The 25,895-nt window shown below is 46.9% G+C and overlaps 14 protein-coding genes across 14 annotated transcripts; 8 read left to right on the forward strand and 6 right to left on the reverse strand.

The window, feature by feature from the left end:
• Nucleotides 1-251: 251 nt before the first annotated feature.
• N7509_003494 (FAD-dependent oxidoreductase) lies at nt 252-1,575 on the reverse strand (the record flags this gene model as incomplete). The annotated part of the gene is made up of 2 exons (XM_056628131.1): nt 252-983; nt 1,051-1,575. 2 exons carry the CDS (start codon nt 1,573-1,575, stop codon nt 252-254), a joined length of 1,257 nt encoding a protein of 418 aa, XP_056490865.1.
• A 986-nt stretch (nt 1,576-2,561) lies between these two features.
• N7509_003495 (aldo/keto reductase) lies at nt 2,562-3,694 on the forward strand (the record flags this gene model as incomplete). The annotated part of the gene is made up of 2 exons (XM_056628132.1): nt 2,562-3,167; nt 3,233-3,694. The coding sequence occupies 2 exons, from the start codon at nt 2,562-2,564 to the stop codon at nt 3,692-3,694; spliced, it is 1,068 nt and encodes a 355-aa protein (XP_056490866.1).
• A 704-nt stretch (nt 3,695-4,398) lies between these two features.
• N7509_003496 (uncharacterized protein) lies at nt 4,399-5,469 on the reverse strand (the record flags this gene model as incomplete). Its single annotated transcript, XM_056628133.1, has 5 exons — nt 4,399-4,482; nt 4,542-4,739; nt 4,849-5,223; nt 5,288-5,346; nt 5,394-5,469. 5 exons carry the CDS (start codon nt 5,467-5,469, stop codon nt 4,399-4,401), a joined length of 792 nt encoding a protein of 263 aa, XP_056490867.1.
• Nucleotides 5,470-5,881: 412 nt separating this feature from the next.
• N7509_003497 (FGGY-family carbohydrate kinase) lies at nt 5,882-7,707 on the forward strand (the record flags this gene model as incomplete). The annotated part of the gene is given in 3 exon segments (XM_056628134.1): nt 5,882-6,589; nt 6,651-7,162; nt 7,182-7,707. The coding sequence occupies 3 exon segments, from the start codon at nt 5,882-5,884 to the stop codon at nt 7,705-7,707; spliced, it is 1,746 nt and encodes a 581-aa protein (XP_056490868.1).
• A 914-nt stretch (nt 7,708-8,621) lies between these two features.
• Nucleotides 8,622-10,490, forward strand: N7509_003498 (sugar porter family MFS transporter; the record flags this gene model as incomplete). Its single annotated transcript, XM_056628135.1, has 5 exons — nt 8,622-8,736; nt 8,798-9,628; nt 9,682-10,060; nt 10,114-10,208; nt 10,264-10,490. 5 exons carry the CDS (start codon nt 8,622-8,624, stop codon nt 10,488-10,490), a joined length of 1,647 nt encoding a protein of 548 aa, XP_056490869.1.
• A 331-nt stretch (nt 10,491-10,821) lies between these two features.
• Nucleotides 10,822-11,610, forward strand: N7509_003499 (uncharacterized protein; the record flags this gene model as incomplete). Its single annotated transcript, XM_056628136.1, has 2 exons — nt 10,822-10,911; nt 10,948-11,610. 2 exons carry the CDS (start codon nt 10,822-10,824, stop codon nt 11,608-11,610), a joined length of 753 nt encoding a protein of 250 aa, XP_056490870.1.
• A 1,376-nt stretch (nt 11,611-12,986) lies between these two features.
• N7509_003500 (uncharacterized protein) lies at nt 12,987-13,985 on the reverse strand (the record flags this gene model as incomplete). Its single annotated transcript, XM_056628137.1, has 4 exons — nt 12,987-12,994; nt 13,052-13,352; nt 13,406-13,827; nt 13,892-13,985. 4 exons carry the CDS (start codon nt 13,983-13,985, stop codon nt 12,987-12,989), a joined length of 825 nt encoding a protein of 274 aa, XP_056490871.1.
• A 540-nt stretch (nt 13,986-14,525) lies between these two features.
• Nucleotides 14,526-15,432, forward strand: N7509_003501 (SDR family NAD(P)-dependent oxidoreductase; the record flags this gene model as incomplete). Its single annotated transcript, XM_056628138.1, has 2 exons — nt 14,526-14,875; nt 14,970-15,432. 2 exons carry the CDS (start codon nt 14,526-14,528, stop codon nt 15,430-15,432), a joined length of 813 nt encoding a protein of 270 aa, XP_056490872.1.
• A 327-nt stretch (nt 15,433-15,759) lies between these two features.
• Nucleotides 15,760-16,674, reverse strand: N7509_003502 (class II fructose-bisphosphate aldolase; the record flags this gene model as incomplete). The annotated part of the gene is made up of 2 exons (XM_056628139.1): nt 15,760-16,030; nt 16,088-16,674. The coding sequence occupies 2 exons, from the start codon at nt 16,672-16,674 to the stop codon at nt 15,760-15,762; spliced, it is 858 nt and encodes a 285-aa protein (XP_056490873.1).
• A 353-nt stretch (nt 16,675-17,027) lies between these two features.
• On the forward strand, nt 17,028-18,090 carry N7509_003503 (SMP-30/gluconolactonase/LRE family protein; the record flags this gene model as incomplete). Its single annotated transcript, XM_056628140.1, has 2 exons — nt 17,028-17,713; nt 17,784-18,090. The coding sequence occupies 2 exons, from the start codon at nt 17,028-17,030 to the stop codon at nt 18,088-18,090; spliced, it is 993 nt and encodes a 330-aa protein (XP_056490874.1).
• Nucleotides 18,091-18,129: 39 nt separating this feature from the next.
• Nucleotides 18,130-20,355, reverse strand: N7509_003504 (Zn(II)2Cys6 transcription factor domain-containing protein; the record flags this gene model as incomplete). The annotated part of the gene is made up of 6 exons (XM_056628141.1): nt 18,130-18,311; nt 18,360-18,548; nt 18,603-19,260; nt 19,323-19,376; nt 19,438-20,161; nt 20,219-20,355. 6 exons carry the CDS (start codon nt 20,353-20,355, stop codon nt 18,130-18,132), a joined length of 1,944 nt encoding a protein of 647 aa, XP_056490875.1.
• A 364-nt stretch (nt 20,356-20,719) lies between these two features.
• On the forward strand, nt 20,720-22,546 carry N7509_003505 (sugar porter family MFS transporter; the record flags this gene model as incomplete). Its single annotated transcript, XM_056628142.1, has 5 exons — nt 20,720-20,824; nt 20,881-21,157; nt 21,220-21,457; nt 21,511-22,091; nt 22,161-22,546. 5 exons carry the CDS (start codon nt 20,720-20,722, stop codon nt 22,544-22,546), a joined length of 1,587 nt encoding a protein of 528 aa, XP_056490876.1.
• Nucleotides 22,547-22,920: 374 nt separating this feature from the next.
• Nucleotides 22,921-23,832, reverse strand: N7509_003506 (SDR family NAD(P)-dependent oxidoreductase; the record flags this gene model as incomplete). The annotated part of the gene is made up of 1 exon (XM_056628143.1): nt 22,921-23,832. The coding sequence occupies one exon, from the start codon at nt 23,830-23,832 to the stop codon at nt 22,921-22,923; it is 912 nt and encodes a 303-aa protein (XP_056490877.1).
• Nucleotides 23,833-24,382: 550 nt separating this feature from the next.
• Nucleotides 24,383-25,670, forward strand: N7509_003507 (zinc-dependent alcohol dehydrogenase family protein; the record flags this gene model as incomplete). Its single annotated transcript, XM_056628144.1, has 5 exons — nt 24,383-24,431; nt 24,500-24,570; nt 24,620-24,688; nt 24,739-25,492; nt 25,549-25,670. 5 exons carry the CDS (start codon nt 24,383-24,385, stop codon nt 25,668-25,670), a joined length of 1,065 nt encoding a protein of 354 aa, XP_056490878.1.
• Nucleotides 25,671-25,895: the final 225 nt, after the last annotated feature.

Below are 25,895 nucleotides of genomic sequence, written 5' to 3' on the forward strand. Positions count from 1 at the left end.
TAGCCTTGAAGCTAGAAAGATATGTCAATGGAGTTGCATACCCACAAGAGAATGCATCGGGGATGGTAGTAAGTGGGCACTATGGCGTTTTTCGAATACCTATACACACTGATTTTGTTTGTTTGGGTTCATGTTTGTATCTCTGTATCGGAAAATGGCACCGCAAAACAGATTCTGAATTTTAAGCTACTATGTTTTTCCTGTAGAAAACCGGGCAAATTAGTGCCAGATGATCAAATACTGAACGACTATTAGGTACGCGTGGAAGTTCTCCCGTCATAGATCAGCTTCTCGCGTTCTCCACGCATCGAGGCAAGGAAGTTCTCCCCATTTTCGTCGAAAAGCATTGCTTCACTTTTCTTACTGCGCCGTATCAAGTCCCGCCCACGTTCAAACATTTCTTTTTCGTATAAAGCAAGGGCCTCTTCCAATTTTGACGCTGGCACGCTTGTAATATCGAGATTCTCCCCACAAAGCTCAACGAGGCGTTTAACCAAGAGTACAGCATCATACATGGCACAATTCACTCCCTCTCCCACAAAAGGAGTTGAAAGATGCGCCGCATCCCCAAGTAGGGTCACGCCTGGAGCAGCACCGCGGTCCCAATCCACCTCTTCCGGTCTCAGATAGTGCAAACTCCAGGCACGAAATGGTCCTTCTCCATCAGCTACGATAGCTTTCAGCTGCGGTGCCCAATTCGCGTAGAATTCGTCTGAAGACAACATCAATCGTCGCACAGCTTCAGATTTTTTCGTAGCACCGCCATTGCGGTGTTCGTAGAAGTCTTTAGCAACAGTGATGCCAAAGTACATTTTGTACGTGCCGTCCGCTGATTGCTGGATGGCTAGGCTTCGGTTTGGACCCACCGCCATCATCAGGCCGGGGCCAGCCAACTCGCAGGCTGCTTTATAACTTCTGTTGTTATGTGAGATTTTGCTCTCAATGTACATTTTGCCGCAATAAACTGGCTGAGCTGCTGATACCTGCAGATTGAAAATATGAGTTAGAATCCCGATTTCTGTTGATTGCATTCTATATTGGTTAGCTTACCAGAGGGCGGACTTTGCTCCAGCCTCCGTCAGCTCCAACGATAAGCTTAAAACCAGTGGCCGAGTTACCGTTGATAAAGTGAATGATGTAGCCATTGGCCCCATCGCTGGAGTCATTGTCACTCCTTTCAATACGGCACACACTGTGATCCCACCTGATCTTGTGCGCGGGTATAGAGTTGAGTAGAAGCTGGCGTAGCTGCAACCGATCAATCTCTGGTGCGTTACGATCCTCGCCAAAGCATATTGATGTTTCACCGGAAGGTCTGAGAATGCGGACCTTCGAGGCATTCCAGCGAGCGTAAACTGCATTGAATTCATCAAACAATCCGGCTTCCTTGAGTGCCTGCTGACCCGACGGGCCGTGAATATCCAATGAACCGCCTTGCTGCCATGGCCCTGGGGATGATGATTCGTCACGTTCGTAAATAACATAGTTCTTGAATCCATTGACTTCAAGGAGACGGGCGAAAAGAAGACCACTCGGACCGGCACCGATGATTACAATAGAGGGCGATGGATACATTTTGCAATGTTGAATTGGCGTGAAAAATATGAAGAATTGATTGGAGTCCGATCTGATCTGAATATTACAGGAGTTGACTCAGGCTATTTCATTGCGGCAATCGCTTCAAGTTTTATATACTCCCGGGTGTGGTATGATTGCTTCCGATTGGTCCAGGTTGGAATCACACCACAGCAGCGACAATGAACTTCACATCGCACAATCATTCGGACTCTCCGAGGTGTTCTATACATTTTTACGAGCTTGATCAAAGATCTATCATGTTCTTCAAGAGCTTGGGTGTCTTCAAAACAGGGATGGCAGTAACCGGATATCCAGAGGGGGATCCGGTCACTTCGTTACCGGGTTTTCTGCGAGTGTTTAATGCGTACAAGGGGGAAAAACGAGGGAGTCTATGAGCACCAATGCGACCTTTATCGATGAGGTATACCGGTTTTGAAGATATTCTACGCCTTCGTATTAACCTCAACCAAGGCCACGTACATATCTCAGGTATTTAGACGTCCGCGGGAGTTACATAGATGCAGAGGCTACATCTATGTAACCAATTAGATAGCAAATGCTTACGAAAAGTATCCTCATTTCACAAAAACAGCATACGGTAAAATACCTCATCGTTCTGGAGCATATATCGCGTCTGGCTGTTGCGATGAAGGCCGTGAGCAAGGATAGCCCTCTGGATTCAAGTTCTTTGACAAAATCTACATCTCGTGATGGTTGTGGGTATGTGGGGTGTTCCCCACGTCCATTCCGTTACGGGGTGTTCTTGGCATTTCCCCATCACTTCGTCTCGCGTCCACCACGCCGACATGGGGGAGGGGCACGATGTTCCCATCAAATCTCGTTTCACTCCGTTGGAAATCCACAGCTTCGCATTCCCATGCAATTGAGCATTTAAGCGTTAACTCGGCTTCTACCAACAAAAGAAAGCTGACATCGACCTTTTGCTCTATACAATCATCCTATCTTGCACCCATTCTGATACGATGGCTTCTCTGGCAGCCAGAGCGACCCGGGTGACGGCGTTGGGGAGGAAGTCAATGTTCACAACTTCAACCGCTTCTCGCGCCCTGAACACCCATGCGACCTCTTACACACTTAACACCGGTGCAAAAATCCCGGCGCTCGGATTTGGCACTTTCCAAGATCCCGACTCCCAGGAAGACACTGTTAGCCTGGCTTTGCAAAAGGGCATGCGACTTATCGATACAGCTCGGGTTTACAATGTGGAAGAGCAGGTCGGAAAGGGAATCAAAAAAAGCGGAATTCCACGTAAGGAGATTTTCGTCAGCACAAAGTTATGGTGCAATGATTATCATCCAAACGATGTAGAGCGCGCCGTGGATGATTCTCTTCGAGATCTAGACACCCCATATGTTGATCTTCTGTTAATGCATTACCCGTGCACCTTTAAGCGAGGCCCTGACCGATTCCCCCGGGATGCCGATGGGAGAATGGTTGCAGGCGAGACAACGTATTTGGATACGTGGAAAGCGATGGAAAAAGTGACTAGGACCGGAAAGGTCAAGGCAATTGGAGTGTCAAATTTCAGTCGAGGCGAAATTAGCACTTTGATTAATGGATCCTCCACGGTTAATACTCTCCCCTATCCCAAAACTCTCGGATATCTGCGACAATATTCTAATCTATCCTCTAGGTCCCAGCCGTCCACCAAATGGAGGTCCACCCTTACCTACAGCAAAAGGGGTTTAACGAGTGGCTGCAGACGAAGGGAATCCACGTTGTCCAATTTAGCCCACTCGGCAATATGAATGACTTCTATCGACAAACCGGATGGTCAAAAGAAATCTCGCATATGATGCGGGTTATTGACCAGCCAATTCTGAAGGAGATTGGTCAAAAGTATGGCAAGAGCCCGGTGCAAGTGGTGCTTGCGTGGGGTATCAACAGTGGCCGGTCCGTCATCCCCAAGAGTGTGGTCGACTGGCAAATTGAGGAAAACCTAGCGGCCCACTTTGAGTTGCAGCGTGAAGATATGGCTCAGATAGCAACCCTAGATGCGAAGGCCCGGTTCAATGATCCCAGCTTGGACTACGAATGGCGTTTGTACAGTGACTTGGAAGGAATTGACGGTACTATGAGGGGTAAAACTCATTAAGCATATCAGGAACGGAAAATCCATGGATGTATATAACTAGGTACTAGTACCTAGACGCTTCCAAGGTTTTGTCGATAACAAGTTTTCCCGTCAACAAACTTTGATAAAATTTTCTTTTTTGAAGCTCAACTACCTGGTAACTCACCCTGGAAAGTTGAAACAAGTCGTACTATCTTCCTCAACCTCAACCTAAGTCAAGATTAACCGACAGAGTGTGAGTAAGCTGTCACTTTTGCTGAAGATTTGAATATCTGGTGTCAGAAATGGAACATATGTAACTCTGGGTCGAGTTGGTGAAAGAATGAGCTACGAGAGTCATATCGGTTAGTACCTCGAAATAGCCGATCAATAATTTAGTAAATACTAAGAGTAGAATAATCACCATACAGAAATTAAGAATCCGTAGATGTGACTGGCATATATCTCTCGTCTCATCCGAATCGACACAGCTTAATAGTCGATGATTATATGAGACTACTGCACCGGAAACAGCCCTATTCAATATCAAATACCATACCCGACTTTCTGAAAAAATTACTAGGAGCTCCGTGTTCTGGGATTTTACTTCCAACATTCTCTTTAAGAAAACTTAAACTAAAATACGCAGAAAGTAGCTTCAATGGGCGACTTGGGAAGCTATTTCAGTGTACAGAAGCAACGAGGAAGCTCTTCTATTCATCTATATAATCTAGCTTTGTTCAATTTTATGGCAGGGTGAATCCTCCATCAATCACCAAATTCGAGCCTGTCATGTAACTCGAAGCATCAGAAGCGCAGAAAAGGTAGGCCTAGAAACATGTTAGCATAATTCTTACTTAATGGCTTTAAACAAGTGGGATGTCTTTACCCCTTTAAGTTCGTAGGGAGAAGCAAATCGACGGGCGGGGATTTGACCGAGCCACTTAGAGAGCATATCCTTGGAAGCATATTCCATAATCTGAGTCTGTGTATAGCCAGGTGAAACGCAGTTGACTCGACAGAAGTCTACCCATTCCACAGCGAGCGACTTGGCAAGTTGTAAGACGGCAGCCTTGGAGGCATTGTACTATAAAGGAAATTGAAAGCATAAGCAATCACGAAATCCAAGAGCGAGTTTATAACCTCGTTGTTTCTGGAAAGTGTACCAGAAAGAGGAAAATACAGAGAGTACGTACCGCGACCTGACGTTGGGGTGTATTCACGAGTGTCGCGCTGACAGATGCTGTGAAAACCACATTTCCGAAACCTTGCTTCTTGAAAATTCTCGAAGCGGCCTGTGCGGTATAAAATGCACCGTTGACATTCACGTTCATGATCTCCTGGAATTCCTCGGGTGTATAGTCTTCGGCCGCATGCTCGGAGCAAATACCAGCGTTGGCAAGAATAACATCCAACCTTCCAAAGTCCTGCACGATCTGATCTATCGCCGCAGATATTTCCTCGGGGGCAGTGACATCGGCTTTGTAAGCGTGAGCTTCAGTTTGATACCTAGAAGAAAGTTCTTTTGCAGTTTTTGGCGCGGTTGTCGTCGTGCGATAAAGAAGAGCAATCTAGAAAAAACGGTCAGTGCTCTGAATGCGAAAAGCTAGGAAAAAGTAATAAAGTTGGACATACTTTGGCTCCAGCCTCGGCGTATGCAGTAGCAACAGCTAGACCAATTCCTCGACCTCCGCCTAAAAAATGTCAGTGACAGGACCAATATGCGAGTCAATTAAATTACCGGTTATGGCAACGACTTTTCCTGTAAGGTCAAAGAGCGTCTGCACCGGGGCATCTTCAGGCTTAGAGAGAACCATATCGGAATTTCTGGATCTGTCGTAATAATGACTTTCCTAGAAAGCATCTGCAATCGTGGGTGTGTCTATTTATATCCGATTACTACTCATATCCTTTCTATTTGTATGACCCATAGCCAAATAATCTGTTTTTGATGTTCAATATCGCGCATACTCTTCCCAGAGGTTTGTGGAGTTGGTGGCCCCGTGTCGTGGGCTTTCGCCGTCTCGGGGATCTCCACATCTCGATGGTCTCTCTTGATTCCATAACCGAGAAAACATATCGTGCTACCAGACGAAATTAAACGTAATAACCGAAGAACAAAAGAGTAATAGGCAAATAGAATTGGTTTTTAAAGTGACCGGGAGTTCGTCTGCGTGCTGGAAGTATCCAGATCCTTCATATTTTGGTGATTCAGACTGCTTTTCCACCATGTCCCATGACGAGAACGAAGACTACTATATTGGAATCGATGTAGGCACAGGAGGCGCCCGTACTTGCGTTGTTGATAAAAATGGCAACATAATTGGTCTCGCATCGAAAAACATCAAAACATGGCAACCATATTCTGATTACTACGAACAGTCAACTACCGACATCTGGGACAGCATATGTACAGCAGTCAAGAGAGTGGTTGAGCAATCCGAGGTACCAAAGGCAAATATCCGCGGCCTCGCGTTTGATGCCACTTGCTCTCTTGCTCTCTTCAATAAGAAGACCGACCGACCGGTTTCTGTCAGCGGCGCAAGTGTCAGTAATGACCGCAATGTCATTCTCTGGCTGGATCATCGTGCCATAGATGAGACAAAAACAATAAATGCGACCAAGCATCCCGTTCTGCAGTACGTCGGAGGCGGCATGTCACCGGAGATGGAGATACCTAAGATTCTTTGGCTCAAGAAGCATATGAACCCAAGCACGTTTCTTGACTGCAAATTTTACGATCTTGCAGATGCCCTTACACACCTGGCTACCCGGGAGGAAGCCCGCAGCTACTGCAGTGTAATTTGCAAACAGGGATATCTTGCATCTGGAACAGAGAATTGCAAAGAGGGTTGGCAGTCGGATTTTTTGACCTCTATCGGGCTAGAGGATCTTACGAACGAAGGATTTGAAAGACTTGGGGGTATAAAAGGCAAGGTAAATTGTTCACCGACATTTGTTATTCTTTTGGTGAAAATCTGACATGTGGTTTTCACAGGACGGCCACTTTCTCAGTGCTGGCGAATATGTTGGACCTTTAACTGAGAAAGCTGCTGCTGAGCTCGGGCTTTCGCCCGGAATCGCTGTCGGTAGTGGGGTGATCGATGCCTACGCAGGTTGGATTGGCACGGTTGGTGCGAAGGTTGATCTGGGACTTGCGAGCTTGGCAGACCAAAAGGAACACGTTCAACATCGGCTGGCGGTGGTGGCTGGCACGTCAACATGCCACTTGGCTATGTCAAAAGATGAGTTATTTGTACCTGGCGTCTGGGGCCCCTACCGGGACGTTCTCTTTCCCGGCGCATATCTTGCTGAAGGAGGCCAGTCGGCTACTGGCGAACTCATACGACAGGTTGTTGAGAGCCATCCAGCTTACTCGGAAGCAAAAGAAGCAGCTGAGAAGTCCGGTACCCATATTTATGATTTCATTAATGAATATCTTCGAAAAGAGGCCGAGGAATCACAGGTCGTTCACATCCCTCAGCTGGCCAAACACTTTTTTTTTCTACGGTGATTTATGGGGCAACAGGTCTCCGATTGCTGATTCCCAGATGAGCGGGGCAATCATTGGATTGAAAAGCGACCAATCAATCAAGAGCCTGGCTTTGCACTATTATGGTGCGCTGGAGTTCATTGCACTGCAAACGCGCCATATTGTCGATACTATGAATCGATACGGGCATCAAATTTCGTCAATTTTCATGTCGGGCTCCCAGACGCAAAATGGGCTCTTAGTTCATTTGATTGCCTCCGCTTGCAAGATGCCAGTCGTGCTTCCTGAGTACATCCATGCTGCTGTATGTCACGGTGCTGCTATGTTAGCAGCTATGGCGGCCAGTAAAGGCCCAGAAGGGAATTCAAAGGACCTGTGGGACATTATTGGCCAAATGAGCAAGCCAGGCCGACGCATCGACCCTACAGCTGATACAAACGAGCAGAAGCTTCTCCAGGCCAAGTATGAGGTATTTTTGGACATGTGCTCCCGGCAGCGAGCATACAGGGAGTTTGTGGATAAACGGCTCAGTGGCGCGACGGAGAATAAACTTGAAATTTGACAGACCAATCGAAGTCATATTTTTCGTTTCAAATTGCATTATAACGCAAATAGGATAGTTTTCTCGAAAATATTAGACATTAAATTCTCAGCGGATATTCAATAACTCGGAGCCCGGTTCCAAGGTTGATCTGATACGGCGCTCCATAAGCGCAGGGTCCGTACTCTTGTATATAGGGGAATCCTACCTGACTGTCTTAAAGGCCTCCTGTAACCTCCCAGTAAAGACTTCCTAATATTTCGTATATAACTTTGAAAAATATCACAGTAGTACTATAAAAGTTTCTAATCTCTAATTATCTACTGTTATGACTATCTTCTATTGGTAGACTAGTAGCTACTTCAGATACTCTAGGGCAGATTAGCCAATCTATTCCATCCCAGGTAGGTACGAGTCCCCTTAGAAAGATGGAGACTAGGGCAGTCAGAACACTTATAATCTTAGACTTAGAATTTATAGACGGCCTTCAAGAGGGTCAGGTAAAATTCCCCTATATACAACAGTACTGACCACCCTGCGCTTATGGAGAGCTGTAGATGTGATTGCATCAGCATCAATCCAGAGCTCAAATCGACATAGCCCGCATATTTGATTATTCTTTCCCTTTTAGGAAACCCGGCCAATGACAAGCAGAAGGCCTGGATGGATCCCCGTTTCGTGCCCCTGTCCCCAGTCGAGTTGCCTTCGGTCGAGCCCCGCAACAAGGCTCCTCATTTTCGGATCTGGGGCAACCCGCCCCCAGGTTTCACTATCGGATGAAGTTCCAAATCCGGGGTACGCATTGGACATTATTCCATGGCTTGGAGGGCTTACAGATCTGGTATAAATGACTAGGGAATTCGCATTTCGTACAAATTCCCATGGTTACTTGCGCTTGTCCACTGAAATTTCAAAATTCTATTCTGAGGACCACGATGTTCGCTATTAAGAGCGATGAGCGGGCAAAGTGGAAGATCGCCTCTCGGTTAGAGAAAAGGCCACTTTTGATAGCAGCAAACTGCCTCGCTGGCCTTGCCATATTTTTCTTCGGCGAGTTTTCCAGCCAATAATTCGAATTGAATGAGAGAAACTATTCTGACATAGCATACAGGATATGATCAAGGTATGATGGGTGGAGTCAATGACTCCAAGGCGTATGTGGACCGAATGGGGTTGGGCTACGAGAAGAATGGATCGATCACTATTACCAACACCCTGTTGCAAGGGGGCATTGTCTCGGTGTATTATCTGGGAACCTTGGTCGGATGCTTCATGGGGGGCTATGTAAGTGATCGGTTTGGCCGCATCAACTCACTCGCCTTTGGCGCTGCATGGGGAATAATCGGCGCAGTGCTCCAATGCACAGCAATGAACCCGACGTGGATGATCGTTTCTCGCTTTATCAACGGCATCGGCACTGGAATCTTGAATGCTACTGTTCCTGTCTATGGCTCCGAACTTGCTGATTATGAGTCTCGTGGCATGTTCATCGCCATGGAATTCACGCTGAATATTGTTGGCGTCGTGGTGGCTTATTGGCTGGGATTCGGACTCAGTTACATCAGCAACGGCACTTCCGAGTTCCAATGGCGATTCCCTATAGCCTTCCAGATTGTCATGCTGCTTTTACTCGTCACCGGCTGCTGGTTCTTCCCTGAATCCCCTCGTTGGCTTTGTATGATGGGTCGACGGGATGAGGCAATGTACGTCCTGAAACGTCTTCGAGGGGTTGAAAACGAGCGTGCGGTTGAGTTAGAAATGAAAGAAATTGAGACTGCCGTCGAGTTAGAGGCGGAATCGGAAGAAAATATCACTTATTACCATATGCTATTCGGGCTCGGTCAGGGAGATTTGCATATTGCCCGACGCGTTCAACTCGTGATTTGGTTGCAAATTATTCAATGTTGGTCAGGAATTGCTGGAATCACAATGTACGCACCGAGTAAGTTGTTTCTGGTCTTTTTTATTATTATCTGAGGCTAATCATACTTGCAGCCATTTTCAAGATCGCCGGCTTCGATTCTCAAAAGACAATGTGGATATCAGGGCTCAACAACATCTTTTACGCGTTCGCTACATTGATTTGTGTTATCACTCTGGATAGGATCGGACGACGCTGGACATTATGGTGGGGAGCAGCAGGACAAGCAATTGCCATGTTCCTTGCAGGTGGCATGGCTCGTGGCGGAATTAACAACCCAGGAAACCAGGCACCCTGGGGGGTCGCAGCAACTTCAATGGTCTACCTGTATACCTTCATATTCGGTGCTACTTGGCTCACTGTACCCTGGTTGTATCCAGCAGAAATATTTCCCCTCAAAGTCCGAGCCAAGGGGAATGCATGGGGCGTTGTTGGCTGGAGTCTGGGCAACGGGTAAGTTTGTTTTCAGTTGGTCTATTTTTTTGAAAATTTTTAACATGAATCAGATCATTGACCTTGGCTCTTCCGTACATTTTCGAGGCCATCGGAGAGAACACACTGCATGTCTTTGGTGCCGTTAACCTTATCAGTATCCCTATCGGTAAGACCGCTAACTCTACCCCCATGGCAAATGATCTGGACTGACGGCCGTTTAGTATGGGCTTTTTATCCTGAGTCAAGTCAGCGTACGCTTGAAGAAATTGATTTACTCTTCACTTCTAAGTCACCATTCGTCTGGGAAGCTGAGTCGAGTTTTGCGGCATACTTGGCTGAAAACCCAAATTTTGGTGCAGCCCGGATGAGAAACAGTATTGTTGAGGATTCCGAGAAAGCTTACAATGCTAGCAAGTCTGAGCATGAAGAAATGGTCTCTGGTCATTGAAATATGTAATTGCGGCACTTGGAACTTGAAAGCGTCTGCATGAAAAATTGAGATACTTTAAGTTCAGGTTGTGGGTAGTTATATGTTCAACTTAAAGTTGAGGCACTCCGAATGAAATCTCAATGCCAACATTTTTCACATCTACTACAGTCAACTCCCGCTTATAGCACGCCCATGATTAGCACACATTCGGTTATAGCACCAAAATTTTGTGGATGGACCCACTTTTCCACTATCTGCCATATAAATAGACCACTTATGGCACACTCAGCTAAAGCACACAATTCTCCTCCAATTCCTGTTGCTTAGTCATACATATCTACCAATCAAAATGCAGAATTCGATCGCTCTTTCGGCTAGGATGCCCACCGCCAGACGTGCCAGAAAGGGCATATCTGACGCTCAGAAACAGGCTCTACGTGTCTATGCATCTGAAACACACCCTACACCATCTTAGAGAGCCTGCGTTGAATGGTTTCAATCCCAATTTGGTCGCCTTATTGATCGGGCTACTGTCTCAAGGATCCTTTCATCTAAATACCAGCATCTTGATACTGGTCCAGCTAGTCTAAACATGCGTACGTCGGCATCGCATTGGCCTATATTGGATGATAAGCTCTTTGAATGGCAACAGCGACACCAGGATGCTGGCTTTCCGATAACGGGGCCACTTCTTCGGTTCAAAGCTATTGAATACTGGAGAAAGATACCGGAATATTCTAAACTACCAATGCCTCTTTTCTCTGATGGTTGGCTTACCCGGTTTAAACAACGTCACTCTCTCCGATATCATATCTTCCATGGTGAAGCTGCATCCGTTCCGAGCTCAATACATGATGAGATAAAACCTATTCAGGTAGTCTGTGACCAATATGATCAGGAGAATATCTATAATATGGATGAAACTGGGCTTTACTGGCGTCGTATGCCAAATGGTGGTCTATCAACTGATGGATATGCTGGTCAAAAGAAGGATAAGGCCCGAATTACTATAGTAGTTGCAACAAATGCTACTGGTTCAGACCGACTTCCTTTGTGGTTAATTGGTACTGCAAAGACACCGCGAGCCCTTCGGGGGGGTAAATTTCCAGGCGATTGGATGTACCTGGCGTTGGAATAAGAAGGCATGGATGCGCAGTGGAATTATGAAAGAATGGCTCTACTCATTTTATAAGCATATTGGGAAGCAAAGACGAGTATTGCTTTTGCTTGATAACTTCTCTGCACATTTATGCGCGCTTGAAGATGCACCCCCACCTCCCAATATCAGGGTTCTTTTCTTCCCAGCGAATGCAACGTCAATTTACCAACCACTGGACCAAGGTATAATCCAGAACCTAAAGCACCATTATCGGAGAAAATGGATGCTTTGGATGGTTAATATACTTGATCGGAACCTTGATCCTCAAAAGAAAATGAGCCTTAATTATACTCTGCACTGGATCACCCAGGCATGGCGTAATAAGGTACTCAACGAGACTATACAAAACTGCTTTGATAAGAGTACTATTACTGGTCGTACTAGTCAGATAGAAGGACAACCAGAAGTACTTCAGTTAGGTGATCTATATCAGAGGTTAACTAGCAAGCTTTCTGGGAGTGCTCAGGAGATTATGCCATTAGATAATTTCCTGAACCCATCAGATGAAAACAACGCTGGTGAACCTGATTTATCTGATATTATCCTGGATATAACCGCTAGCGGTGATGGTGATGGTGATGATGAGGATGATGAATATATATTTGGGCCTCCACCTGACTTACCATCTAGTGCAGCAGTCATTCATAGTATGAAGGATGCACTTCTATGGGCACAGCACCAAGAGGGTACTACTGAGGAAAATATTCGTCAGATAGAGGGCCTTATAGGTATATTTACTAGACTACAGGTGGATAGGAGGGAACAGAAGACACTGGAAGAGACATGGCTCTCAAAGCGGAAGTAATGATGTCGATCATTATAGAAATATTAGTCACCAGACCACTTCTAGCACAATTCACTTATAGCACACTAATTCTGTTGGATGGCAGGGTGTGCCATAAGCGGGAGTTGACTGTAGTAATTCCCAATAATGAAAACGGCACTCAGACTTATTTATGTGCCCGATTCTCTATGCTGTTCCTTTCATTGTATTGAAGGTTGTAATGTGCTAAAGCTTGCAATAGCCGTGGAGGTCCTATGCTCTCTATTTTTATTTGTATCTGCAAATTTTGGTAAATGTTTCATCAAGGGCTATGACACTGACTGTAGCTTGTATTGTACAAGAGCTGAGTTTCGAAGTTCTCTTCAAGAAACACAGCTTGTCATTGGTGCACAGATGTCTTCTTTCAATTATACACGGACCACAAGGGTGTGCGTTAAGATCTCAGATATATATGAATAAACATCTCATTATAATATCGACTATATTTCTATCAAACCAGGAAGCAGTAAATGTTTCCAAATCTACGAATCTGATTCACTTCCAGTCATAATTTCGTTGTCGAGGGGAATATCTAACAAACTGGGGTTATTATTAGCATGGCGATTCTACTTACAAGAGAGACTGGAGAATACTCACTTCCTATAACACCATTGACTGGAATATCAATGGAGGTGGTGTAGCTAGCGGCCTCGCTTAGAAGGTACACGTAGGCGCCACCGAGCTCCTGTACCTCGGCCAACCGAGGGAATCCACCATAATACTTGAGTTGCTGTTCCCAGTCTGGTTGCTGAGGCACCCAGTATGTCATGGCTGTCTTCACTAGACCGGGAGATACACTGTTGACACGAATGCCGTACTGCGCCCACTCCATGGCCAGGGTATGGGTCATGTTCCGTACGCCTGCCTTCGATGCACCGTAGGGGGTAGAAGGAACGCGCTGAGAGGCAATGTTAAGAATGTGTTAATGAACGCGCTCTGATTGAGACTAACCTTATTGGGACGATAAGAGGCCATTGATGCTGTGAAGACAATAGATCCCTTGATCCCGAGCTTGATAAATGCACGAGCAGCAGCGCGTGCGGTGTAAAAAGCACCGAAGAGGTTGACGTTAAACAAGGTTTCAATATCCTCCTTGGTAAAGTCGAGAGCGGCCTTGTGATTTGTACGTCCAGCGTTGACCACCATTCCATGGAGAGCGCCAGCTTCCTCAATGATTTTATCGATCGCAGTCGTAATAGTCGATTCGTCGGTCACATTAGCGGTGACAGCGAAGAGCCGGCCGGGGAAGCGCTTGGAGACAGCATTGAAATCGTCACCGGTCTCTCCAATGTCAATAGAATAGACCTTGGCTGCACCGTTGGAAAGACAGCACTCGGCAATACCAAGGCCGATACCGCGGTTGGCACCGGTAACTAATATTAATCGCCATTAGTTGACAACATTCTGTATGCAACCAGATTTTGCAGATAGACCCACTAGCAATCACCTTTCCACCGAGAGTAACCTGAGTCTGGGGAGCATTTTCCGCCTGGGGAACGACCACTTGGTCGGAGGTCACAGAGGGAGCCATTTTGAAATGAGAAGGAAAGGTGAGAGACCTAGAGGTTGGTAATTGAAGAATTCACGAGGACAAGGTTGAGAGGAATTAGAAAAAGTCAAATGCCTTTTTATAAATCATAAAAAGAAGAGTTGTAGCAACTTCTCGTCAAGAACCCCGTCCAAAATCCATCATTTGCCCTCGGTGCACTCCGCACCTCCCGAGTCGAGAGTCGCCCGAGACGGGAAATGTTGGAGAACGTGGGTATAGTCCCGAGACGACACAAGGTGGGTCAACCTTGTGTCCCGAGACGACAAATCCACTATCTGCGTCATCATTGGGCGAGACGAGACAAGAGGGTCATTCCCAGTCCAAAGGCAAAGAGGGGTGAATGGAAGAAGTCAGTCTCGGCTGGATTGAGGACCAAATGTGGGGGATGTCCCAAGCCTTCACCACATTTCATATTTCGTTTCAATAGAGTCGTCGATTTTCTTCGATTCTCATCTTTTCGACCTGTTGAGCCGCCGTCATATTCACTCAACCACCCATTCACTCATATAAGCTCGGTTTACAATGGCTGCGCTTCCTGCTTGGAACCTTCTCAAGGGCAAGACCGCGGCAATCACCGGTGGTACCACTGGAATCGGTCGTGCAATTGTTCTGGCATATATTACTCAAGGATGTAATGTCGCAGTCAACCACTTAGGAATGCCCCAAGATGAAAGGCATCGGCACAGTCTTCTTGAGGAGGCCAGGGCGATCAAAAACAAGAGTATCAATGCGGGTGAAATTCTTGAGCTATCTGGCGACGTGACAAACCCTAGGTCTGGCTCCAGCCTGGTCAAGGAAGCTGTCTCTAAGTGGGGCAAGTTGGACATTTTTGTTGCCAATGCGGGTGTATTCAAACAAGCAGAGTTTCTCAAGTAAGTCAAATCGCAATACCAAGATCGAAATCTTCCAATGGTCTCGTTGGTTTTCTTACCGCATAGATCGAATTGCGCTAACATATTTACCCAGGATCGAGCCAGCCCTTCTTGATCACAGTGTTGATGTCAATATAAAAGGTTGCTTCTATTCTTGCCAAGCTGCCGCTCGCCAGATGGTAAAGCAAGGGCATGGCGGTTCGATTATCGGCATTTCCTCTGTCAGCGCCCTAGTTGGCGGTGGCTTGCAAACACATTATACACCTACAAAAGCTGCCATTCTATCAATGATGCAATCTATGGCGATATCCCTTGGAAAAGACCGGATCCGATGCAATGCATTGATGCCTGGCACCATTGGCACCCAGCTAGCCGATCATGACATGAAAAATCCCACCAAAAAAGCCGCACTTGAGGCACGTATTCCACTCGGTCGCATTGGCGACCCGGAGGACATGGCAGGCCCTGCAGTTTTCCTGGCCTGTGAAGAGATGAGCCGTTATGTGAACGCCACTGGACTATTGGCTGACGGTGGGATGTTCAGTAACCTGCAGTGATTGCAGAATATCAGCTCTCTCCGTGATGTAACCTATAGAAATACATATGAGTAATCAATATGAGGGAAATATACTAGTATTTCTTTATCTACTACTACTACTACTACTACTACTACTACTACTAGGTATCCAAGTCTGTAACCTTTGGAAGTGGAGTTGCTCGATAGAACGTCGCTATTCTGTGCCCTTGAGCAATTCCCAAGGAGCGAAAACTACTAGTAACAAGGCCAATATATGTGGACTGAAAGAGGAATACACAATAATATCTTGATTGAGAAGTTATTCGTTTGACTTTTTTCCCGATTGTGTGCCAACTCGACATTTCATTCATGCCTTACCCGCTGACCCACAGATTTCCATCCATTTGATAGTGAGATCTGTCACCTTCTGAATACCCTCTTCGATAAGCTGCGTATGAGGCATTTTCCCAACATTTGCATGAAGGTGGTCATAATAGTCATCTAAGACCAGCCGATTAACGTTGATTTTGGTAACACCGGCGGCCACACAGCGCTTCATCAGCTCTGGGGCAAATCCGTTGGTGCCATGTAGAGCCAAATTGATTCTGCCATTTGCTTGAGATTTGACTTTCTCAAATCTAACGATTCAGTGGTTAGCAAATTTCATGTTACAAACGATGAACACTCAGACTCACCTGTCGAAATCCAGCTGCGGGCCACGCGGGCCGTATTCACCATGGACATTGCCAAACGAAGGGGCGAGGACATCCACACCCGTGTCAATGAACTCGTCTACCTCCTCAGCGGTCGTCATACAAGCTTGCAGCCCCGCTGTATCCATGACTCCATCCTCTCCTCCTTCAATACGACCTGGCTCGGCTTCCGTGGCCTTTTCGCGTTCGTTGCAATATTGAACCAAATCTCGGGTCTTCTGCAAGTTCTCTTCCTTTTCGTAATGCGACATATCAACCATGATACTATCGAATGGAAGTTCTGCCGCACGCTTGATGATTGCTGGAGATTGAGCATGGTCGAGGTGAATACTGATAGGCACACTCGAGCGCCTAGCAGCGTCGGCGGCGGCATGTATCAACAGGCCATCTGTAGATTCGATGGCCCAAGGAAAAAATTGAATAATAAGTGGTGAGCGTGCAGTTTCCGCTGCTTTCACTAGACCCAAAATTTGTTCGATGTTGTATGCGATGGCGGCAATGACCCCATAGTGGCCATTTTCCGCATCGCGGAGAATGCGCTTATGGCAGTTGGTGTTTTTCCAAGACATTTTGGGATCGTAGAGAGCTGTAAGATATCGATTTCAGGTCACATTGTACATTGATTGTGTTGAATGAACTCATTTAAGAAAACGCTGACCCGTGACAAATGTGGCTCTTCAAATTCGACGATATGACCTCGAGACGAGGCACGATCTACCCCGCCCTCTCCCGCGAGGTTTCAAATCTGGCCTTTCTTCGAAAGCTCCATTCCTGAAGTCCCGATAGCATTGAAATATCCTTGAGCCGTTTCTGTTCTTCTCGTCGCCCTAGGTTCTTCACCGCACTTGTCTTCTTCAGCGACAAGTGACACCATCTCCAGGAGCTCACATTAGAGCAGTGCGCGTGCTGCTTGAACTTCATCATGCCCACCGATTCTGCGACTTGCTTTCAGAGTCATGATAAGCGCTTTTCAGCAATTATTGGACCCACGCCGACACTAGAGCTTCTGGCGGAGCATCAAGCATACCCTTTCGCTCACGAGGCTGGGGTCTTCTTTCCTGATACCAACAATCTTTACATCACTAGCAACCGATGTATCGGCCCCAATAATGAACAAAAGGTCTATATCACTCAAGTGGATCTAAATAAAAGGCCAGTAACGTATGAGGAGGTCCCCACTGATATCCCCATGGCCAACGGAGGCATTAATTACGGCCAGAGCGACATTATTTTTTGCTCGCAAGGCTCCATGGACCAGCCAAGTGGCTTATACCGTATGTCCACGCGTTCATATGAGTCGGAGCTTTTGAAGAGCGACTTCTTCGGTCGGCAGTTTAATTCTGTCAATGATGTGGTGGTACACACGGATGGCTCAGTCTGGTTCACGGATCCCATTTACGGCTTTGAGCAGGGCTACCGGCCACGTCCATGCTTGCCTAATCAAGTTTACCGATGGTGCCCGAAAACTGGGAATATTCGAGTTATGGCCGATGGATTTGGGAGACCGAATGGTATTTCCTTGTCGCCGGATGAAAAGGTCGCTTATATTACCGATACCGATCGGGTTCACGGCGACGGGACGATCGATGATCAACGAGTTTCTTCAATGTAAGTGCATATTACCCCTGAATCTTCACTCAATTAGGACCCAGCAAGACTCATATCAATTCAACCCTAGCTATTCATTTGATATTTCTGAGTATGGTGGAGAAAAATTTCTCACAAACCGGCGTCTCTTTGCCATGGCGGACCAGGGCATCCCAGACGGCATCAAGTGTGACCTTGAAGGAAATGTGTACAGTGGTTGCGGGGACGGCATCAACGTATGGTCCCCGGGTGGCGTTCTTTTGGGTAGGGTCCTCATTGAAGGTGGTGTTGCAAACTTTTGTTTCGGGAGAAATGGGGAGATCTTTGCTCTGAATGAGCATCGACTCTGGAGAGTCCAGTTAGGAGCGACTGTGAAAGGGGCATTGCTCAGATTGTAGACATTTTAATAGAATCAAAGAGTTTTAATATTCAATTAGTTATAAAATTAAGCTCATGTCTAAGTTTGAGACAGCTGCGGTTTTTGTCGGCTCGTGCTCTTCCCAGAAATGCTGTAGTTCCTCGCCTAAGGATCGAATTGGCCAGCCACTCCGCTCACGACTAGACTCTAGTAGCTCTAATATAGCTTCTCGGGCATATTTATCTTGAGTAAACTTCCCCGCTATTTCAAGTTAGCCGTATTTACTTGGTAGAAGCAGCAAGGACTTACCAATGTATACAGCTTGCGATGACATGAGACTGGAGGGGTCATCTTTCAGTGTAGCAGCAATGCCACAGACATTCTCTACGCAGCGTTTAATCACTCTTTGTCGTTCAAGGTACTGCTCCATGCCTCCCAAACTAGGCTCATGAGCAAGCAATAGAATATTTGATACACTGAAGAACTGAAGCGCCACGGCTATCTTTTTCGTTAGCTACTTTTCAAGGATCGAGTCAGTCTTTTTGTTCATACCGAATACAGGTGGATGGATCCAAATTGGTCGAAAGCGTGACGATTGCTGGCGTGAGCGGAGTGGCAGCGGAGAAAATTCAATGGTCAGATGCTCTTGCCAATCACTCAACATCCTACGGAGGCGGGTCGCCTCTTCAGATCGGCGTCTGATGTCTGCCTCAGTCGCAGCTTCAGCGGCGTAGCTGATAACCTTCGCCGCGTTGTATATTGAGCGTGCTGCAAGCTCATATGGTGACAATACAGAAAGCGGCTTCTGCGGAACCCAAAATGTAAGAGTTTTGCGTTTCTCACGGAACGCCGCCCAGGTGTCCTGACAAAGCCACGCCCACCAAACAGCCGAATGCAGCCCCCCTGATTCCCCATGAATAACCTGTGATCGTTGTATTAAGAAGACGCCTTCTAAATGTCTCTCCCAATCTTTCGTGGAGTTATCAAGCATCTCGTAGGCAGAGATGATCAATGTGGTCGCGAGTAGCTCTAGGCTCCTTTTGTAGCCAGAGTATTGCATAGCTTTTTGGACATAGTGGAGGGTCTGATAATAATATTGAAGAGCTGAGTCCTCTTTATTTGGGGCGTTATGGTCATTCAGACGTGGATTCAAAGCTAGATGTCGATATGCGAGAGCGAGTATAGCATTCATCAGGCCGGCATTGTGTATCTGCAGTTTCCATGTCAGAGCTCCAGTAGTGGTATTGTTTCGCAAAATAAGGATCAGCCTACAGCCAAGTGTGCGACGAGCGTAGAAAATCGGGCCATGGGGTCAAACAAATCTATCTGTGGAGATTGAATGTCAGTTAAGCCTTCCAAAGTCATGAACAGGGCAAACCAAACATACCCAGGGGCTCACTCGATCTACAAAATGTCCAAACAAGGTTGCCTCAGCTGGCAGAAGATCAATTGGCTCCCGTGACTGCCAGATCTGCTCTTCTTCGAGCGGGCTTTCTCCCGACGCACCAACATGCGTCAAGTCGTGACTACCGTATATGGAAGGGCCGTCCAGTACTTGAGTCGCGCGTTGCAGCGAGCTCAGTTGAGCTTGATCGTCAGAGCCGGAGTGACCCAACGAGAGACTTTGATTCGCCCAAGAATTTTGGATCGTCCACACCGTTGAACTGTCTCGAGCCGCATCATTCGCAAGTAGCCCAAACCATCGTACAGCCGCAAACGATGCATTGGAAGGTGACAAATAGTTATCTGGAATAGCGAATGGACTTTCAATCGAAGTAATTTGGTCTCCCGTGGATCGATTAAACTCGACAGGCGGAGAGGGGTTGGTATCAACAGCGGAACTAGGCCCGGCTGGAATGATAGCTTCAGGTGGTTCAAAAGTCACCTGGTCCGCCTGAGTTGTACTCGATGCATGCTCGCTATTCTCCGCTGGAGATGATATCCGCTCTGCGGATAGCTCGGGGGTAGCCTTCACGAAGGCCCTGCCAGAGACTGAATCGTTGGTGCTGTGGCTCGAGCTGGCGAACTCGCAGGTATTGTCCTTTCTAGCACAGGCGCCGCATATCGGCTTAACCTCATCACATTTCACATGTCGTTTCCTGCATTGCACACTATATCAATCAAGTCAATTAAGTAAGCACGACAACTTCGGAAAATAAGCAACTCACCATCCGTTCCTCGTTCGCAAGCCGCGACCGCGGGACTTTCGGATGCGTGACCGCCGGTATGGTGATCGTGAATGCATCGTTTCGGTGTCATCAAAATCTGCATAATCGACATTGTTCCGGTCAAAAGGCAAGCTCATCTTTGCTGCAGCAAATTATCACTCTTCCTCGTCTCGGGGACGTCGTTGCGTCGCCACGCGGGATGAGAGATAAAGCAGGGGGCTTACCTAATTCGGAACTACCCCGAATATCACCCGTGGGACCGGGGTAATCTGGGGTAAAACTTAAACCGGTGAACGGAAATTGTTTACAACCATCCAGTCCACGGGTATGAACAGCCCGTCTCGTGGCTCATGCCATTGTGCTAGGGAAGTGGAGAATAGCGTCACCCCGGATTTTATCCCCCACCGCATAACGTAGAGGGTGGGAAAATAAATAGCTGTCATGGTCTCGGCGATGTGAGGAAACTATGAAACATTCGGCTGACTTTTATCCTGCCATAAAATGTTCAAATCTGCAAAACCATATTTCGGCCTTCGGGGCGGATGGCTGACGTTCTGGATCACGTTGGCCTGCGGTGCTGACATGACTCTCTATGGATATGATCAAGTACGTCCCAAGAGAGAGGAGGCCATACATTGTGCCGGGCTTAAATTCTACTTCAGGGAGTCTTCAGTGGAGTCGTGATCTCGCAAGACTTTCTTCAGCTACATGGTCTTGCAGAGTCTTCAAAAGCGTCCTTGGTGGGAACGGTCGCAGCCATTTATGATGTCGGTTGCTTTCTGGGATCTTTGTCCGCCTACTGGCTTGGAGAACGACTAGGCCGCAGAAACACGGTCTTGGTGGGCACTACCATCATGACAATTGGCGCTATTTTGCAGGCCTCCTCCTACAGCCTAGGTCATATGATGGCTGGCCGTATCATTGCAGGAATTGGTAACGGTACGTAGAAGCGCAGAAGGTTCCTGGAATACTAAAAATTGACGTGCCTTCTTTTTCTGCAGGTCTCAATACATCGACTGCACCCATTTGGCAAGTCGAAACTTCAAAAGTCCAACTACGAGGCAAATTGGTTATTTTAGAGAATGTCTTAGTACTTGTGGGCTTTTCGCTTGCCAATTGGCTTAATTACGGCCTTTCGTTCGCAAGTGGGCCAGTCTCGTGGCGATTCCCTCTCTCATTTCAACTCATCTTCAATATTATCTTATTTTGCACAGTGCCGTGGCTGCCCGAGTCTCCTAGGTATCGGGATGTTTCCGCCCCTCTTGAATGTTTTGATACTGATTCTGCAATAGATGGCTTGTTGCCCATGGGCACCCAGATGATGCTTTGCAGATTATTGCTGATCTCGAAGACAAGGACAGCAGCGATCCTTTTGTTCAGCTTCAGATGAGCCAGATTCAATACAGTGTGGACTATGAGAAAGCAAACAGTGTTAGCTTCGGTGATATTCTACGCGGGCGAGCGCATGAGAAGGCGGGCACAAAGACAGTTCGCCGACTTATTCTTGGAATGGGTGCCCAGGCAATGCAGCAATTCTCAGGAATTAATGTCACCTCTTATTATCTGCCAACGGTACTGACAAAGTCTGTGGGACTAGACGAATCGCTAGCAAGGCTACTTACAGCCTGCAACAGCGTTCAGTACCTTCTCTTCTCTATGATCGGAATTCCCAACGTGGAGCGATGGGGACGTCGAATGCTTTTGATGTTTGGTGCAGCGGGAATGTGTTTTTGCTATATCTTCATCACGGCTCTTATCCGGTACAACGAAATGCCTGGGTATGCTCACCGGGAGGAGGTGGCTTCAGCCTCCGTGGCCTTTTTCTTTTTGTATTATGTCTTTTTTGGAATTGGCATGCAAGGAGTGCCATGGTGTAAGTTTCATCTCTCATCTCCAAATCGAGCTTCATCTACCTGAACTCCTATACTTATCAATGATATAGTATACCCAACTGAAATCAATTCACTCACGATGCGGACGAAAGGTGCCGCCCTTGGAGCTGCTACTAACTGGATTTTCAATTTTATGGTTGTCGAAATTACCCCAATCGGCATTGAGAATCTAGGCTGGCGTTTTTACATTGTTTGGATTGCCCTGAACGCAGCTATGATACCTGTGATCTACGTCTTTTATCCGGAGACAGCTGGTCGCACTTTGGAGGATATGGACGACTACTATCGGAGCAATCCTCCTCTTTTCGCATGTCTTGACAAGGAAGCAATCTCTAGCAAACGGCCCAAGAAATATGAAGCCCGAGATGAACATATCATCCGGGAAAAAGAAGAGCCAGCGGAGCATTTGGAAATCACTGAGAAGGTTGAGGTTTGAAATCAAAGTCCTTTGATTCTCAAATTTTTCGGCTAGGATCTGCACGAGGGATAGCGATAAATTGAGACAATGAACACAATATCTTCATATGTATGCATTCGGAGATTGGAATACATCTTCTACTTGCTATCATTTGTACAGAGTCATTTCTGTAGTCTTTTGGATATTCTAATATGCAGCACGTTCGTACCCCTACGGGTACGGGTATGAAAGTGCAAATTCCGGGTTGCGGGTAGGGGATCACTGCACAACCCGCAGCCTAAAAGGGACTATGGCCGATTCCAGCTTTCATGGGCATCCGGAAATCTTGGAAGACATGATAAACTTTGAAAGGCGTCGTATACCTCAAATCCAAAGTTTGTCAGGCTCAAGACTTAAAAATCCATACTGAGCTTAAGCTTGTTCCCTTTCACTATTTCATCCTTCCTATCAATGAGCTCTTCCATATCCCATGGACAGCTAATATATCTTCCACCCATCCACTCTCGTCGTTCCGCAGCAAGCCAGGCAATGGTATCTCCTGCGATTTCTGGCTTATGTGGCAGCATGTTACGCACCTTTTCAGGCTCGTTAATCGTCAAATGGGTCTTGATTGCTCCGGGATTGACGCAGAAAGCAAGTAAACCGTCATCGCTATGTTCTAGGTTCAGCGCCTCTGTCCATCGAAGTACTGCAAGCTTGGAAGTTCGATAGCTTGCGCCGCCTTTTCGCACGCTAAGAGCACCGGAGGAGGCTACATTGATCATGATGCCTAGGCCGTCGTGTTTTGCGCGCGTGTCAATTAGCATGGGTAGAAACGCGCGCGTCATGTTGAATAGGCCATGGACGTTGACTTCCCAAGTCTTCCAGTACACATCTGGGTCTGCGTCTAGGATGGAACTGTAAGGCTCTTGATGCGCTGCGTTGTTGACGAGTACATCCAACCGATATCCGAAGGCCTCCGTGATGATTTCCTTGAAAGCCGCAACGCTTTCCCACTGAGAAATGTCAACACGACCGCTTACTACCTGACATTCTGGCCGCCCTGCCTCTACAGCCGCAGCCTTTAGTCGAGAGACAAGTTCATCAGAGACGCCTTGTAGGTCTATGACAGCGATTGAGGATGCTCCAGCACGAGCAAAGGCAGTGGCAGTGGCATAGCCCACGCCGTCCTCCCAGGCCGCGCCAGTGATAAGCACATGCCGTCCAGAAAGGTCCTGTGCCAATGGCGAAATGAAGGGATAGCTCGTAGCATGGGTTTTTTCTGCGAAATCGCGGCGCACGGCAGGCGGGTCGGTGGAGGACATGGTTAAGTGAAGGGCGAAGCGTAGATATGAAGCGTAGATTAGGCTGTTGGCGGAGAGGGCTACGACCACACGTGACTCGTTCTGGCCAAACTACGCTCTTTGTGCCCCTCCTGGCTGCGTGAGGTCGCCAATAAGACAAAACTATAGATTAATTCGGACAGGTTATACCTGTTTTCTGTGCTCTCACTCACCCTGGGTGTACTGCAGGGGAATGAGGCCACCTCGGGGGGGGGGATGATATGCACATCTGCACAGTTCTTACTGGCACGGAGTAGTCGGTTTGTTTACTAACCAGGTCCGAGATATAATGCGGGGTTCTGTCTCCACAATTCCCAACTAATCCCCGTCTCGGTGTCACCGTCTCGGGGAATACGTCCATCATTTCCCGTTTGGATTTATTCCGACAACTCCATATATTTGAGATGTCATGCACATGAGTGGTCCGAGTTTAAGACAAGTATTTATCGAATGGCTTGAGTACTTCTTATGTCATACCTTTTTATCTTGACCTCTCCTCTACTCAAGTAATTCGGAGTTAGTTGAATCGACCATGAACGGATCGAATCACTTTGATCTTCCACCTTCCATGCGAGCTTTGGGTTTGTGAATATTTGACCTCAAAATTTTCAGAGAAGCATTAAACTAATAGAAACGCATGTCTTTATAGAGTATAGTGAAGCTCGAAAGTTCAGCATCGTTGAGAAGAGTCTTCCGACAATTCGCGAGCATGATGTTCTAGTACGTCGCAACAAAACGCCTAACATTTTAGCATCTAACAGCTAGATAGATCAAAGTAAAGGCCTCCGGAATCTGTGGTACAGACCTTCATATTCACGATGGTGAATTTGGAGCCCAGGTAAACCAGTCTCCGGGTTTCATAGAGAGCTTGCTGACAATAGACCCCAGTTTCCGCTTGTCCCCGGCCACGAGACCGTCGGTGTAGTTGCAGCATTTGGCAGCAAGGTTCAAGATTTCAACATTGGAGATCGTGTAGTGGCAGACAACTCCGAGTTATGCGGACACTGTCATTACTGCCGTCGAGGCAAGGAACTTTTCTGCGAGAATTTTATCGCCCATGGCGTTATGGTTGATGGAGGATTCGCGGAATATGCTTCGTACCCGGCAAACCGTGTGTTCAAATTCAAAAACCTCTCGGATGTGGATGCGACATTGTTAGAGCCCGCTGCCTGTGCGGCTCACGGACTGGATAAGATTGCTCCTCAAATGGGTTCCAGCGTGCTTTTGTTTGGCGCGGGCCCGACGGGACTTATCCTGGCTCAGCTTCTTCGTCAAAATGGTGGGTGTCATACTGTTATTGCTGCACCGGCTGGGTTGAAGATGGAGCTTGCTAGGTCTCTTAACGCGGCCGATGAATTTGTCGAGCTCCCCCGCGATGCACAAGCAGCGGCTACTAAGATGGAGGAACTTCGAAGCAAGAATCCGTATGGTTTCGACATTGTCGTTGAAGCTACAGGTAACGCGAAAATTCTGGAAAATGCCATCAAATTTGTGACAAAAGGTGGTAAGTTGGTGGTATACGGTGTTTATGGTGAAGATGATCGCGTTTCTCTACCACCGAACAAGATTTTCAAAGAGGAGATAAATTTGATAGGGTCTTTCAGTCAAACCTATAAGTTTCCAGCTGCTATCAACTATCTTGGTCAGTATTTTCCTGTCACTTCAAGACTGGTCAACTAAGAAAGAATAATTGAGCAGATGGAAAGCGGATTCATGTTAGTGGAATTGTGAACAAGACATTTAAACTGGAAGAATGGCAGGACTGCCTTGACGCAATGAAGAATAAGTCGGTGATTAAAGCCGCACTTGTGTTCGATTAGCCAAAGCCAATGAATGCAATATATTATCGAGGCAGACTCTAGAATATATACATGTTTTCGCTTTATAAAGCCAGTATGAATCGTAGAAACTCTGCAGAAATTAGGTAGTACCATTAGTGTTAGCTCCCAGAATCTATAGTGATGTCCAATGGCCAATTAATTTGAACTAACTGTATTTACCTTGATAGGAAAACAGTACATATTTGATTGCCAGTGATTAATCTT

This window comes from Penicillium cosmopolitanum, assembly GCF_028827165.1.
Source record: "Penicillium cosmopolitanum strain IBT 29677 chromosome Unknown utg000005l:1.0-4006212.0:1.0-4009387.0, whole genome shotgun sequence".
In the NCBI taxonomy this organism is placed as follows: Eukaryota; Fungi; Ascomycota; class Eurotiomycetes; order Eurotiales; family Aspergillaceae; genus Penicillium; species Penicillium cosmopolitanum.